This window comes from Equus przewalskii, chromosome 5 (assembly GCF_037783145.1).
Source record: "Equus przewalskii isolate Varuska chromosome 5, EquPr2, whole genome shotgun sequence".
NCBI classification, from domain to species: Eukaryota; Metazoa; Chordata; class Mammalia; order Perissodactyla; family Equidae; genus Equus; species Equus przewalskii.
In genome coordinates this window covers 11,497,964-11,514,470 of record NC_091835.1, presented here as the reverse complement: position 1 = coordinate 11,514,470, position 16,507 = coordinate 11,497,964, and the positions used below count along the sequence as shown (strand labels likewise).

The 16,507-nt window shown below is 41.6% G+C and overlaps 1 protein-coding gene across 2 annotated transcripts in view; it reads right to left on the bottom strand.

Moving 5' to 3' along the window:
- The window catches only part of SGPP2 (sphingosine-1-phosphate phosphatase 2), a 122,835-nt gene that overhangs the window by 30,062 nt on the left and 76,266 nt on the right, over nucleotides 1–16,507 (bottom strand). For both annotated transcript variants that reach the window (XM_070619950.1, XM_070619951.1), the window contains 2 exons: nucleotides 5,687–5,866; nucleotides 3,151–3,240 (listed from right to left, as the gene is read on the bottom strand). In XM_070619950.1, the coding sequence (XP_070476051.1) occupies nucleotides 3,151–3,240; nucleotides 5,687–5,866 (270 nt within the window). The remainder of the gene's footprint in view (nucleotides 1–3,150; nucleotides 3,241–5,686; nucleotides 5,867–16,507) is intronic.

The following is a 16,507-nucleotide window of genomic DNA, read 5'->3' as shown; positions in this document are numbered from 1 at the left end:
CTGCGTGCAATTTGTGCAGCTCATGATGTAGACACAGTGGGTGCCTGCACAGCATCTGTCTCCACCTTCCTTCCACCTTCCAACTTTAGTTTTGTTCAGGCCCATGCCAATGCCCAGCTCTAAGGGATAATTAGTCTAATTAATGGCTCTCAACCCTGACTGTACATTAAAATCAACTGAGGAGCTCTAAAAAAAACACCAATATTTATACATACATATATACATATATATATATATATATATGGGTCTCACACATTGGTGTTTATATATATATATATTATTGTGGTAAAAAACACATAACATAAAATTTACCATCATAACTATTTTAAACTGGACAGTTCAGTGGTATTAAGTATATTCACAATGTCGTGCAACCATCACCACCATCCATCTCCAGGACTTTTTAACCATCCCAAACTAAAACTCTGTACCCATTAAACAATCACTTCCCATTCCACCTCCCCTTAGCCCCCGGCGACCACCATTCTACTTTCTGCCTCTATGAATTCGACCACTCTAAGGACTTCATATAAGTGGAATCATACAATATTTGTCCTTTTGTGATGAGTTTATTTCACTCAGCTTGATGTCTTCAAGGTTCATCCATGTTGTGGCATGTGTCAGAATTTCTTTCCTTTTTTAAGGCTGAATAATATTCCACCCAATGCATGTATCACATGTGGTTTACCCCTTCATCCACTGATGGATACTCGATTGCTTCCACTTTTTGGCTATTGTGAATAATGCTGCTGCTATGAATATGGGTGTTGCAATATCCCCAGAGATCTTTTTTAAAAGCTTTCCATGGGATTTGCATAAGCAGCCAAGGTTGACAAGGTTAGTACATTAGGGAAGTCCCCGGGTTGGGAGGGGCCCAGGGGAGAGGCACGTCACCTTAGTTGGCCCAACCCAGCTATTCCAGGCTAAGTATAGTCCTCATCATATCCAGCAATCAGCAGCCTACACATCCATATCCATCGATAAACTCAGAGACCCAGGAGGGTGAGGTAGGTTTTGTTTATCTCAGTATCTCAGGCTTGGATCCAGCTCCAAGCCTAGCACCCTGCAGGAGCTTATTAAGTTGCTGCTGAACAAAGGAGACTGCCAATCCATAACTTAACTCTATCCTACTATTAAAACCAACTGTTCCCTTTTGCTACTAGAAATTATGTACCATCGTACCTGGGCTGTAACTCCGGCCCTGGAGCCTGACTTGGACCTGGTCCTGAGTCAGGGTCTAAGAGCTTTACAAAATGAAATTACACGTGTAGAAGCAGCCCTGGGCAGTGATGGTGGGACAGGATGGGGGTGGGAGGAATAGCTGCCACGGCCCCTGTTCCAGTTTCTTCTTGGACAGATGCTCCAAGAAGAGTGGCTATGCCCACTCCTTGCCTCTGAATGACAGGCCTGAAGGATCTTCCCCACAACTACCCACTTCCCCGTCTCCATCACCCACTTTAAAGAGAAAAGAAAGAAAAGTAGCTGTCTTTTTCCTGAGGTGGGTTTTCTGTGCCCTCTCTTCCTGTCTGCAGCTCCACATTCTCGTGTTTACTTTGGTTTTAAGTTCAATCTGAGTTCCCAAGATCACTTTTATCAAAACCAATGGAAATTAAAAAGCAGCCCCAGATACAAGAAAGACCAAAACACCCGAGAAAGATCTGCTTGATTCCTTATTTAAGTCTGTGGACGTATTCAGAGAGAAGCTCTTTATAATGCCAAGGAATGGCACAGAAAATTGAGAATGTCCACCTCTCCTTTTCCTCTTTTCTCTTAGAAGCCACCAGACACACTGTATGATGGGACAGGGACAGCAGGGACCTTGGTAGGTAGGACGATAAGCCTGGCTCCTAATTGCTCCTGTAGCATTTTCAAGATCTAGGAGTCAGGGCCAGGAGGAGGGTGGGGCAGAGGCAGGTCATGCAAATGCAGAGGCACAGCTGGCCTTCATTTAAAATTCAGATATTTCGTTCATCACGGAAAATTTCTGCATTAACTTTGCCTCTTTGAACTCTGGCATCAAAATCCTTTATCTTGATTCCTGAGTTGTTGGGTGCCCCTTCAATTTCATGCCTCACTTGCCTCACCCTAGGCCTGGCCCTGACTCCAGCAGGTTGCCCTCAGTACCTCTCTGCTCTCCTTTGAGTTACGGTTTGCCTTTTTAAGAGGAAAGCATGATGCTGCCCTCTGAGTCTTGTGCAGACACAAGCCCCCTTTTTTGGGGTTTACTTCCTCCCACTCCTGTGCCTCTGACCATTTTGACAAACTCTCCCCCTCAATCTGTTCACCTCCACTGCGTCTGCCCTGCCACCCGCTTCCTGCCACCTTTCCCACAATATCCAACACCAGGCAGTAGGAAGAGAAACAAGAGGGCCAGTGAAGGGTGGCCTTTCCCCCAGGGACCCTCTGCTAATGCCACTTTTGAGCTTCATCTGGAGAGGAACACAATTGGCAAGGGCCTATTCCTTTTTAGAGAAATCTTTCTTGCACCAATTATGACAATAAATAGTGTCCTATGGTATACCATGGCCAGCCTTGTGCTCTGAAACTTCAAGGACACAGAATTCTGAGATAATTTAATTCTGTGCTAACCATGGCAGCCCTGGAAAAAATACCTAATATGGTAAAAGGGTAGACGGACCTTTAAATGCAGGTGTGTCTCTGCGCTCATCATGCCCCCCAGCCTAGAACAGTATGGACGGAAGAGAGCCCATGATTCCGGACTCTTCTGACATGACGGGACCCTTACCCTGCAAGGGCAGCTGAGACCCCTGAATTTCAGGCCCATCTCTGTGAGGGCCTAAGTGGGCAAGTGAGTGCACGCACTCACATCCTTGACCCTAGGTGTTTTCCTCCACTGCTTGCTGCATCCTCAGTAAACCAACATGAAAATAAATGACCGTCACCATCCTTGCCCATCTTCAAAGTCACATGCGTCTAGCCCAGCTCAGACTCCTTGATATTATCTTAATGATTCATTACTATCATTATGCATGTGCCATAAAATAATAATTACTTAACTCATTGGCCTGATGGGAAATATAATTACATATGCAAGAAGCTTTATAAAAAATATAGCGTGAAGAACACACTGACACACTGGCTATAACACTATTCAGGCAATCACCCCAAGACCTGCCCAGGAAGGCTTACCAGGACCGTGTGCATCCCGGTGTAGAGTCTGCTGAGACACACCAAGGTGGAAAACACCACAGCCACGATTAGTCCCCAAACAAAGGGATACTGCGGGGGGAGAAAAGAACACAAGGAAATTAGACCATGCTCAGACGTATGCAATTTGATGCCGTAGGAGGGAATAGGAGTACTGATCCCATAACTGCTAGTCTCAATCTCGGATTCCCTAGACCAGCATCTGATGACCTAAAACCATTTGAAAAATGGGAAACTGAGGAAAGAGAAGGGGAAGATAGGAATACAGTTCTGGGAGGAAGTTTCACAGCACCTTGACATGCAAATAAGACAAGCGAGAGCTTGACTTTAAGACTGTGACCGCAACCATTGTTCTGATAGTTTTACTGGAGTAAATAATTTTTTATTTCTACCTAGTCTTAGATTGAAACTTACGAAGGATACAATATTGAGCGAGCGGCGAGGTGGACGGACAGTGCTATAATCTGGAAGTGCACCCAGCTATTTCTCCTCACGTGCCACAGTGACACAGCTTAGCAACAACTGCCTACCTGAGGAAGCCCAGGGATGATGGGCCCAAGCTAAGACTGGGCATCTTTATGTACGGATATCAGGGTAAAAGTCCAGATTTCACTAAACCTCAACATTTGCTGGTGGGTAATAAAAGCAACTGGAGAACTCTGGCTAATCGAGTCATATAAGGAACACACAAATATTCTGCTTATGAACTAGATGTAGAGATGCAACCCACGTGCTTCAAGGACTAATGTCTGTGGTCTTCCATGGTGATAAGACTAAAGATGACGGAGAACTGTCTATATCATTCAAAGTACTTTACAGTCACTCTCTCATTTAATCTTCACACAACCCTATGAAGGAGGTTCTATTATGAGCTCCATTCTGCAAATGAGGAAACACTCAACCTCAGTAATAAGTTACATTAGTATTGAACTCGGCACAGAGATGCTTTCCTGTCAATCATCCCAATTGATCCTCACAATAGGAGCTGGGGCTCAGAGACGTGGAAGGACTTGCCCAAGGTCACACAGCCAGCAAGTGACAGAGTCAGAACCAGAAGCCACACCTTCCGAGTCCCGGTCCAGTGTGTTCATGTAACATGTGAGTACAAAAACACATGGTTGTGCATCTTTCCTTGAAGTTTATCATTAATGGGGGGGAGGGGGGTCTCAATTTTAATTGAAAAAAGTGTTTAATTGAACAATTAATGAGTCAATACATTCAGAAGTTAAAGAGTTTGGGCATTAGCCTGAACACAGATGAATATAAATAAACCCATAGTTAGAGCTATTTATGAGCAATAATCTAAATAGCTAAGTATATTTATCATTAAAAATTAAATAGGAAAGAAATCCATAACGACTCAGGCCTTATGATGCTGGGCCCATACATCCTTCTGAGGCAGATGACACTGGGTATGACAAAGCTCAGAAGTCTGCATTAAAGTCACTCAGACAGTACTGGGGAGCACAGGACTTTTTGATCCTGGCAGGACATTTAAATAAGTTCTGACAAAAGATTATGCCTAGCTGGATTTATTCCTTATACCTGTCCCTTGCCCACCTAGGAATGTCTGACCCCAGGTGACCTGGTAGAGGACAGCAGAGGTAAAGCCAGGACCCAACACTCCTCTTGTCTCCTTCCAACTGTCTCAGCCTGACTCCTCTATTTCTGTACCATCTGGGTACAGAAGGTCCCTGAGCTTCTGGGGAAAAAGAGCAGGGCGAAACAACACTGTCATTTACATACCAAACTGCTACATTTAAGGAAACCTAAATTTTCCAATGGGTACAAGGTAAAATTTGTGAAATTAAACACAAAATTAGAACAGGACTTCTCAGATAGGAGAAACAAAACTTCATTGTAGTAACAATATAACTTTTAAAAGGTCTGACTATAATTGGCATCTAAGCTGATATTCATTAAGTGAAGGTTTTCTATTTTCAATATTTATTAATCTCCTGTCATTTAGACAGTTTTCTAGAAAACATGGAGCCCTTATTTCTAATGGTTCCAACCAGGGGCATCCATAGGGGCTACTTTAGTGCCCAGACTCTTTTCTGCTCTGGGTGCTATGGAGTCTAGCAGAAGGATTTGCTGGAATCATCTCAGCCCTGGGGGATCATTTACTAGGATCATAAACTCCTTGAGTCTGTTGCAGACACAGGGTGAGAACACCAATTCAAGTGCCGTCTAGTCAGGCAGTTCAGGGTGAAAATGCTTTCTGAGCCAGGAGATGACACAGCCTGGTTCCCAGGACAGTCCATGTTATGCTTGTTGTGCTGGTGTCATTAATGGCATCTCCTTTCTCAGGCCAAACCTGATTTGGATGCTCAATTATATGGTCACTTTATTTGTGAAGAAATGGTCACCGACAACACAATAGGTTTTAGTTCCCCCTAGTCTTTATTTCATAAACCTCAAAGTCCCTTAAAAAAGAAAATTCTGAAGCAAAACCTCTCTTTGTTGTCTGGTTGTATGGAGAGCCTTACACGCGAGGAAGCGGAATTAAGCCACTCACCTGGTATCTGTCCACAGTGGAGATGAGGATGGTGAAGGGGATGGCGGTGGCCGCCATGGCGTGGGTAGATGGCATTCCATACTCAGCAATCAGTCTCTTCTCGAGTCTTACAACAGGAGGGGAGAAGGGCCGCGGCCACTTCAAGATGTCCTTGGCCACCTGGCCAACATACATCACCAACTGCAAAACCAAAGGATGGGGTGAGTCTAACCAATATGTAAAATGAACGAATTTCTAGATTTCATGAATTTATTTTGGGTTTCCCTGTTCTTTGGCTGACACCACCTTTCTCTCTGACTCAGCTCCCTAGGGGGAAAGACTTGTAGGATGATATTTAATTGCTAAGACAGAAACAGGCCTTCTGGATTCCACAGAGCAACTAAGACATGAGATTAATGCATATTTTATTCATATATTTAGCAAACATTTATATATATCTCGTATGTGTGCCAAGTACGTTCTAAGAGCTTTACAATTTTAACTCACTTAATCCAGTAACACCTGTAGAGTTTAGACCCATTTTACAGATGAGTAAACCATTGTACACAGTCAGTAAGTGGCCAGACGCACTGCATTTGAATCCAGGGAGTTTAGCCTCAAAAGCTGTGCCTTAAACTACCACAGGACAGTGCCTCCATAAACAGGATGGTCCTGGGCTAAAGATGATCGAATATTCAAATCAGACTGCCCTTGTTTTCAAGTTTTAACCAGAACAATGGCTGTTCTTATGGAACTTCTGGTTAAAGAAATTTTGAGTGCTACTGTTCCTCCTGATGTACATAGGCAACATACTGGATTTCATTTAACTTCATTCAATAATCAGGAGCATCAGTAAAATAAATGGTATGGTATTTTCAACCCTAAAATAAAGACGATTCAATCTGGAGTTTTTTCAAATGACTTTTTTCCTGATGCCATTCATGAAGAAATCCCTCCCCGTTCATTTTTTCTTAAAGCAGAAGACAGAAATCAGAATTCGATTTTCACACCCTCCGGAGAGGAATAAGACTGAGTAATAGACCTGTTTATTTCGGCAGAGACCTTTACAGGACAATTTCACGATCTGTTATAAAAGAAGGAAGAGCCACCTGTTTACATAAGCCTCTGCATTGGCAATTCAAAGTGTGGTGTGAGGACAGGCAGCATCGGCACCACTTGGGCACTGTTTTAACATGCACATTCTCAGGCCCCAGCCTGAATCTACTGAATTAGAACCCCCATTTTTGCAAGACCCCCAGGCGGCTTGTGTGCACAAGAGAATTTGAGAAGCTCTGCGGTACATTGTACTCTTGCACAGGTCACTTTGTCACGAGCTGTAATCATAAACCTTCTCGTCTTACATGATCATATCGATCTTTCTAGGGCTTTATTTAGCTTGTGATGGATGGAGTTACCTTGCTTTGGAACAAAACCCACTATGAAGGGCTATTTCCAAATAATTTTGATGAGTCAGACAGATTGCTTTAGGGTTTCCCACACTCTGGTGCTTTCCCTTAACTCATTTAGTTGCTGGTTAATTCTGAGCATTATTCCTGCATACTTAGTAGCCCTAGAAGGCGCTGCGTATGTTTTTGTGCGTCGCTACCACTTTGCTCTGGGTTAAAAACTCAGCCAAAGCCTGAGCACAGCAGGCCAAATCCCTAGGCTTTAAGGCTCAGGGACAACCACGGCACACTCCATAGCTGCGATTCCTAACCTGACCTGGAGAGTCACCCTTTTGAGCATCCTCTTCTAACCAGGAACTACCGTCCTGGGAACTGGTTCACTCTTGTGTTTCTCCCTCCCTCCTGTGAACCTGGATAAACCACATGGGACCAACTACTATTTGGAGAGCCAGAAAACTAGTGGATATTATTGATTACCAAGAATTTCTCAGAAACTACTTGCGTTATCTTTCTCAACCCCGCCCCTGCCCCACTCACCAATATAATCAAAATATTACAGGCATAATGATTAATTCTAGTTTGCTCAAAAATACTCAAAATGCTCAGGCAGGAAACATTAAAATCATAAAGTAAAGATGGACTGCGAGGCTCTGATCCAGACAAAATTTAATTTCCTTGAAGTTCCTGAGTTCCTTTGACTTCATTTATATTTCCCCTTCCACGTTTGAAGGATGTTTTTAAGAATGAGGACAACTATTCATTTCATTTAAAAATATTACCACAGCTACACATCGTTTCTGATTAATAAATGTCAAATAACAATTACCGCACTGATACCTCTCTTTAAACAAGACAAAACAGAGCTCTATTTTTCACGTCACAGATAGGGTGCTGAATCCTGTCTCTGCCACTACACTCATTACTGCAAACCTATATGTGCCAAGTCCTGTATCAGGTCCCTGTCCTTGAGCGGGGAAAAGTCACACAGACAGAGGATCTCATCATAACGCAAACATGCTTTGAAAAAACAATCATAGAAAAAATATACATAGAGAGAGAGAGACTTTGGTTCAACATGGAAGGCCAGGAGTGCCGGGGCTAAGCCTTAAAGGAAGATGGTTTAACTAGGATGAGGGATGGGTAGAGAGGCATTCAAGCTGCGAGGGCAGCCTGAGCAAAGGCTTGGAGACGTCATACTGGGTGGTACGTAATGGCATGTCCTAGGAGGTTAGGAACACTAGCGTTTAAACTGTGAGGTGCACCGCCAAGCATCTATTAGAATGGCTAAGATGAAAGGACGGAGCAAACCAGGAGTATGATGGGGAGCACCTAGAATTTTCCTACACCACTGCACGAGAAGCGAAATGGTACAACCACTTTGGAAAACAGTTTGGCAGTCTCTTAAAAAGTTAACACATACTTTCCATAGGATCCAGCTACGCAACTCCTAGGTATTCAGCCCTGAAAAATGAAAGCATAAGTCACACAAAGATTTGTGCATGAATGTTTAGGGTGACTTCTTTGTAATATTCCAAACTAGAAACAACCCAATTTCCATCAACAGGTGAATAGAATTGTGGTATAATCACACAACTGGATACTTCTCAGCAAGAAAAACAAAAATGAACTGTTGCCACATGCTACAACACGGCTGAATCTCAAGATAATTATGCTGAACGAAGAAGCCAGACCAAAATCAAACAAAACAACAGTACATATGATTTTGTCTATATAAAATTCTTGAAAATATAAGTGTCTTTATAGGACAGAAATCAGATCAGGGCCTGGCAAGGAGTGGGGAAAGAAATTACTAATGGGCAGTGGTGAATGGATCCCTATCTTAATTATGGTGATGACTTCACGGGTATGTACATAGGTCAAAATGTGCCAAATTGTACATTTTACATATGTGCAAACTTTGGGACTACACTAAAAGTTATGGAATTGTATGCTTTAAATGGATGAATTGCACAGTTTGCTGTTAAATATGTGCCATTCATTGTACGTCAATCATACCTTGAAAAGCACTTGTCTTAGTCAGCCTGGGCCCTTATAACAACCAACCACAGACTGAGTGGCTTATGAACAACAGAAATTTATTTCTCACAGTTCTGGAGGATGGGAAGTCCAAGATCAAGGCACCAGTAGATTTGGCATCTGGTGATGTCCTGCTTCCTGGTTCACAGATGGTCATCTTCTCAGCTGTGTCCTCACATTGCAAAAGGAGTGAGAGAGCTCTCTCTGGGGTATCTTTTAGAAGGGCACTAATCCCATTCATGAGGGCTCCACCCTCATGACCAAAGCACCTCCCAAAGGCCCCACCTCCTCATACCATAACGTTGGGCATTAGGTTTCAACATTTTAACATTTCAAAAGTTTTTCTGAAAAGTGAGGAGCAGTTCTATGGGGTGGGCCTGGCAACAAGACACCACATTGGAGAGCATCTGAATCTTCAGCCCGCTTGGAGGTTCTGGAAAGAGGCATGACCAGCTCTGATCTCTATGTCTGGTAAATCCCTCTGATGCTGTGGGCGGTGTGGGGGTGAAGACTTCAAGACTAGAGGGAAGGAAATCAGCTAAGAGAATATGGCAAAATCCAGGCGAGAAAGGTGTGATCAAGGTCAACAGAAGTAGGGCAGAAGACAGATTTAAAAAATGTTTTTGTTTTTAAGATGGAAGAATGTTGAACAGGTTTATAAGTGTAGGGAGGATGGCAAATAGTGAGAAATTACTTAAATAAAAGAGAAAAAAGAAATGGATGGACTACGGACCAAGAGGTGATCTTGTACATGGAAGTGCTTTTTAAGTCGAGAAGACCTAAACCATGGATCCTCAAAAGGGATGTGTGGTCTCCTAGGGGACATTCTTGGTTGGTTCAATGACTGCAGGCACCACTGCCATTTAGAGCAGGGATGCTATATGCCATTCAATGCATGAGATTGTGCCACTCTATGAAAATTGTTCTTTGTGTCTAACGTGACTGCTGAGTGTTCTGCCAGACATTCATGCAGGTGAAAAGCTTATTTGTAATCCTCTGAATGGAGAGCCTAACTCTCTTTTACAAGCAAACACTACATATTTTCTTGCAAGGTTTGAACAAACATCGAAGTTTCCGAAAACATAACTACTGTGTAAACTGAGGGAAGATTGAATTTTGGTTTATTTGGAACATTACCAAGAATTGTTCACTATTTAGGGAAATTGAGTAACCAATAGAAATGCCACTTATTGTACCTGAGACTCCAATACAGCACACCTGTGTATGAGCCACTGTAGCTGGCACACTCACGGTGATGTTGTTTATAGGTTCAAGGATCCTACTATCCTATGAAACGTTCTAGGGTGTACATGCCCCAGCATTTACTTATTTTAAAAGTTACCTTTTATTATAAGGCAGATATATATATATATATATATACATATACATATTTACTTTTTATTAAGATTATGATAGTTTAATACCTTGTGAAATTTCAGTTGTACTTACTGTCAGTCATATTACAGGTCACTACTTCACCCTTTGTGCCCACCCCCCACCTCCCCTTTCCCTGGTAACCATCAATCAGTTCTCTTTGTCTACTTGTTTAACTTCCACCTATGAGTGGAGTCATACAGAGTTCGTCTTTCTCTATTTGGCTTATTTCATTTAACACAATACCCTCAAGGTCTATCCACATTGTTGTGAATGGGATGATTTTATCCTTTTTTATGGCTGAGTAATATTCCATTGTGTATATATATACTATATCTATACCATCTCTTCTTTATCCAATCATCAGTTGATGGGCACTTAGGTTGCTTCCACGTCTTAGCTATTGTAAATAATGCTGCAATGAACATAAGGGTGCATGGGACTTTTGGAATTGCTGATTTCAAGTTCTTCGGATAGATACCCAGTAGTGGGATGGCTGGGTCATATGGTATTTCTATTTTTAATTTTTTGAGAAATCTCCATACTGTTTTCCAAAGTGGCTGCACCAGATTGCATTCCCACCAGCAGTGTATGAGGGTTCCTTTTTCTCCACAACTTCTCCAACATTTGTTACTTTTTGTTTTGGTTATTTTTGCCATTCTAACGGGTGTAAGGTGATATCTTAGTATAGTTTTGATTTGCATTTCCCTGATGATTAGTGATGATGAGCATCTTTTCACGTGTCTATTGGCCATCTGTATATCTTCTTTGGAGAAATGTCTGTTCACGTCCCCTGCCCATTTTTTGATCGGGTTGTTTGATTTTTTGTTGTTGAGCTGTGTGAGTTCTTTATGTATTATGGAGATTAACCCTTTGTTGGATATATAACTTGTAAATATTTTTTTCCCAATTAGAGGGCTGTTCTTTTGTTTCAATCCTGTTTTCTCTTGCCTTGAAGAAGCTCTTTAGTCTGACGAAGTCCCATTTGTTTATTCTTTCTATTGTTTCCCTTGTCTGAGAAGTCATGGTGTCTGAAAAGATCCTTTTGATACTGATGACAAAGAGTGTACAAGGCATATATTTTTTTTAACTATGTGTGTAAGTAGGTCATATTACCTATGAATTTCATTTAAGGAAAATAAAAGGGGTATTACAATATATTTAGAATACAAAAGAAGGTGCTATTATGCTAATTATGGGAAGTCAGGTACAAAAGATCACATATTGTATGATTCCATTTACATGAAATATCCAGAATGGGCAAATCTATGAAGATAGAAAATAGACTAGTGGTTGCCTAGGGCTTGGAGGCCAGAAGTGTGAAATCAAGGTGTCAGCAGGGCCACACTCCTGGAGGTTCTGGGGCAGAGTACTTTCTTTGCCTCTTCTGGTTTCTGACTCTCCTTGAATGTGGTCAACATCCCTCCAATCTCTACCTCTGTGGTCCCAGTGCCTCTTCCTCTTTCCTCTGTCTCTTCCTGTTCTGTCTTCACTCTCTCTCTGCCTTTCTCTTAGGAGGATACTTGTCATTAGGTTTAAGGCCCACTAGGATAATCCAGGATGATTTCCTCATCTCAAGATCCTTAACTTAATAACACCTGCAAGAATCCTTTTTCCAAAAAAGGTAGTGTTCACAGGTCTCAGGGACTAGGATGTAGACATGCCTTTTTGGAGGCCACCATTCAACCCACTATATTCAGCAAATATACAGCGAGTGAATAACCAGACTCTGTGCTGGTTTGGGGAATACCATGGAGAACAAGACAGACAAGATCTTTGCTCTCAAGAAGCATATGAATCAAAAAATTAGCAAAAAGTATGCAAACCTTCTTTGCATTTTATCAGTCCAATAAAACAGCATCATCTTGCTAAAAAAAGAAAAAGGAGGTGCTGGATCTGGCAGAATCAACAGGTCTAAGACATTAAACACATTACTATGGATGCTCAACATCGCATGTCGTTAGGGAACTGCAAATTAAAACAATAAGATATAATTACACATCTATTAGAAAGGTCAAAAACCAAAACACTGACAACACTAAATGCTGGTGAGAATGTGGCGCAACAAGATCTCTCATTCATTGCTGGTGGGAATGCAAAATGGTACAGCCACTTTGGAAGACAGTTGGACAGTTTCTTACTAAACTAAACATACTCTTATTAAAAGATTTAGCAATCTTGCTTCTTAGTATTTACCCAAATGAGTTGAGAAATTATATCCACCCAAAAAACCTGCACACAGATGTTTATAGCAGCTTTATTCATATTTGCCAAAACTTGGAAGCAATCAAGATGTCCTACAATGAGTGAATGGATAAATGAACTATGGTACATCCAGACAATGGAATGTTATTCAGAACTAAAAGAAATGAGCTTTCAAGCCATGAAAAGACATGGAGAAATCTTGCATTTGTTTGTTTTGGTGAGGAAGACTGGCCCTGAACTAAAATCTGTGCCAATCTTCCACAATTTTGTTTGTGGGTTGCCACCACAGCATGGCTTGATGAGTGGTGTAGGTCCATGCCTGGGATCTGAATCTGGTGAAGCAGAGTGCGCCAAACTTAACCACTACACTACCAGGCTGGCCCCAACAGGGAGGAACCTTAAATGCATATTACAAAGTGAAAGAAGCCAATCTGAAAAATGCTACACGCTATTTGATTCTATCTATATGACATTCTGGAAAAGGCAAAACTATGAGAAGTAAAAAGATCAGTGGTTGCCAGAGGTTTGGGAGAGGGAGGGATGAATAAGTGGAACAGAGAGGATTTTTAAGGCAGTGAAACAACTCTTTATGATACTGTAATAGTAGGTACAGGTCATTATACATTTGTCCAAATGCACAGAATTTATAACACCAGGAATGAACCGTAATATAAACTATGGACTTTGGGTGATTATCATATATCCATGTAGCAATATCGATTGTAACAAATGTACCACTCTGGTGGGGGATGTTGATAATGGGGGAGGCTGTGCATGTATAGGGGCAGGGGTATATGGGATTTCTCTGTATTTTTTGCTCAGTTTTGCTGTGAACCTAAAACTGCTCTAAATAATAAAGTCTACTGAAAAGAGTACTATGGCAGAAGAGAACTATTTCTCCATTTAGTTACAAAGAGTATAATGATTAACTTCATATGACTTGTCCTAAATGGAGGACTTTGCTGTGTACTGTTGAAGGGCCCTCCTACCTAAAGGGACCAAATTAAGTTCCATCATCCATCATGCTACTTTGGGCTGAGGCCCCAAAGGCCTATATGTAAAAGCAAAAATCCCTGAGGAGGCAAGGCAGGAAGCAATTATAGATCATTAACACCTAAACAACCTGGTTGGGTCTCCTTTGTGGTGCTGGGGCCCACTAGCTTTCATGACGAGAAACTAGCCTATTTTCTTATTTTTTCCCTGATTGCAGGCTAAAGGAAATATACAGGTGGAAAGAAAATCCGCTTCTCTGGATAGTCTACAGTTGATCCCAGGCCGACAAAAGGCTTTTCTAGTGAACCAATTCTGTCAATACGAATCGTGTCCTTCCAGTGTGGAGGAACTTGCAACTTGGGGTCTTTTCTTGATGGCTGGGCTCACTGGGGGCCAGCAGAGAAGACAGCACATTTTCTCTTAGTGTGGTAGCCCTTTTTAGTTGTTACAATCTAAAACAGCAACTTTACCATGTTTAACACATCTCTAATTAACAGAACTTTACTCTTCACAGTAGTATAAATAAAACCTAAACAGTTTAGAAAACAGAAGAGCTCTGCAATAACATTATCGCTAGTAAAGCAGCCACAAGATTTTAAAAACAAAGCCATACATTTTTTTTTTATACGCTGAGATTGCTGGCTCCTACCACTTGTCGTTTTCCGCCTAAAGCACCCCCATCCCCATGGTGTGGAGGGCTCCACTGTTATATTATAATATAAAAGCTAAATCCTCTGCAGGATGGAGGGGGCGCCATGAGTCTCTTCTCAAATTACACCCCTCTCCTCCATACACATACAAATTCAGATAAACTCTAACATCTTTCTCCTGACTACACCCACAGCTCCCTCCACCATGGAGAAATCATAGCATAAGCAATTAAGCAACAGGAATATATGATAGCCCTCAGCTCTCAGGGGGCAGAAACGCTGTGAATCACTAGGACTTATAGTCTATCAGTGGATTTATTTTTAAAAAGTCAGGAATTAGTTATATCATTCTCTTTTTTTTTTTTAAAGATTTTATTTTTCCTTTTTCTCCCGAAAACCCCTGGTACATAGTTGTATATTTTCTTTAGTTGTGGGTCCTTCTAGTTGTGGCATGTGGGACGCCACCTCAGCATGGCTTTGATGAATGGTGCCATGCCCACGCCCAGGATCCGAACTGGCGAAACCCTGGGCTGTCGAAGTGGAGCGCGTGAGCTTAATCACTTGGCCACAGGGCCGGCCCCATAGTTATATCATTCTTAAGCTGTTGGAGACACAGAACAATGAGATGTAACCCAAAGACCACAGCTTCTCTCCCAGTATATATTCATCCTGTTTCTTAATCCGTCCAAATTCAGCTCATTCCCCTTATTCTCAGGTTACTAACATGACGATTTGGCTAAAGGGAGACCAGACACTCCACCATTCCACTCCCAGGTATATACTCAAGAGAACTGAAAATACATGTCCTCACAGAAACTTGTACATGAATGCTTTTAGCACTATCCTTCACAAGGGTCAAAAAGTTTGAACAACTCAAACATCCTTCAACTGATGAATGCATAAACAAAATGTGGTATATCCTTGCAATGGAATATGATTTTACCATAAAAGGCAATGAAGTACTGATACATGCTACAACAGGGATGCACCTTGAAAACAGCATGCTAAGTGAAAGAAGTCAGACACGAAAAGGACAAATACTGGATGATTCCATTGACATGAAATGTTCAAAATAGGCAAATCCATAGAGACAGAAAGAAGACCAGTGGTTGCCTAGGGATGGAGGCAGGGGAATGGAGAGTGAGAGCTAATGGATATATGGTTCCTTTTTGGAGAAACGAAAATGTTCTGGAGTTAGATAGTGGTGATGGTTGCACAACTTTGTGAATATACTGAAAATCCTTGCATTGTCTTTAAAAGAATGAATATTATGATATGTGAATTGTATCACAATTAAAAAAAGAAAGCAGAAACCAAGACAGGTCCTGAAATATGTCTTCCTTGTGTCCTTGCTCCAAAATGTTATCGACAACACCTTCAAATATTGATTCAATAGAAACAACTATAGGGACAATTAATATTCTTTTCTTCAAAAGTCCTGCCCAACTCTGCCCCTAAACCCCACTTCTACAGGGCACTGAGGAGGTGACCACACACGCCACAGAGAAAGCTGCTGAAAACCCACTTACTCAAAACCATGAGTACGGGGTTCATTTTAAGAGCAATTTTTAGCTGTGGAGGCTTTTCGGATCAAAATTTTTAGCAAAAAGTGACTGCACTAGCCTGGATTTCTGTTTACTCAGCATTCAGTGTTTTTTTTTCTTCCTGGAATACACAGTGCTCTGTGGTCTCTATTTGGCTTCAGGGAGTGAATTAAAAGCACTTCTTTGTTATGGTTATTCGGGAACATTCTAGAGACTACTGCTTACCATCCAATGGGAAAAGTTGTTTTCAATTGGTGAACGTCCTCTCATACTTGAGGCATTGTTTTTATTTACGTTGAAAAACTCAGAGTGCTTCTACGGTGTGTCATGTGGTTTGTGTGTGTTTGTGTGTGGGGTAGGAGTGCTGGTGAATCACTGCCAGCAGTAATTGTAATTTCAATCTAATAAAATTTCAGTCCACGCCCGAAGCACCAAAACAAAGAAATTACAGTGCAAACACCATAAATCACAGAAGACTCTCAGAAAACTAGTCTTGACATCTCCTGAGAAAAATGGAGATACGATAACGAAAGCACAAACAGCAGGTGAGAAAAATAAAATAACTAAGTTAGAAGATTTTCTTGCTCTTTCTAATGCTCCATGTTTTTCAAGCTCAGATCTGCTTCACAAATT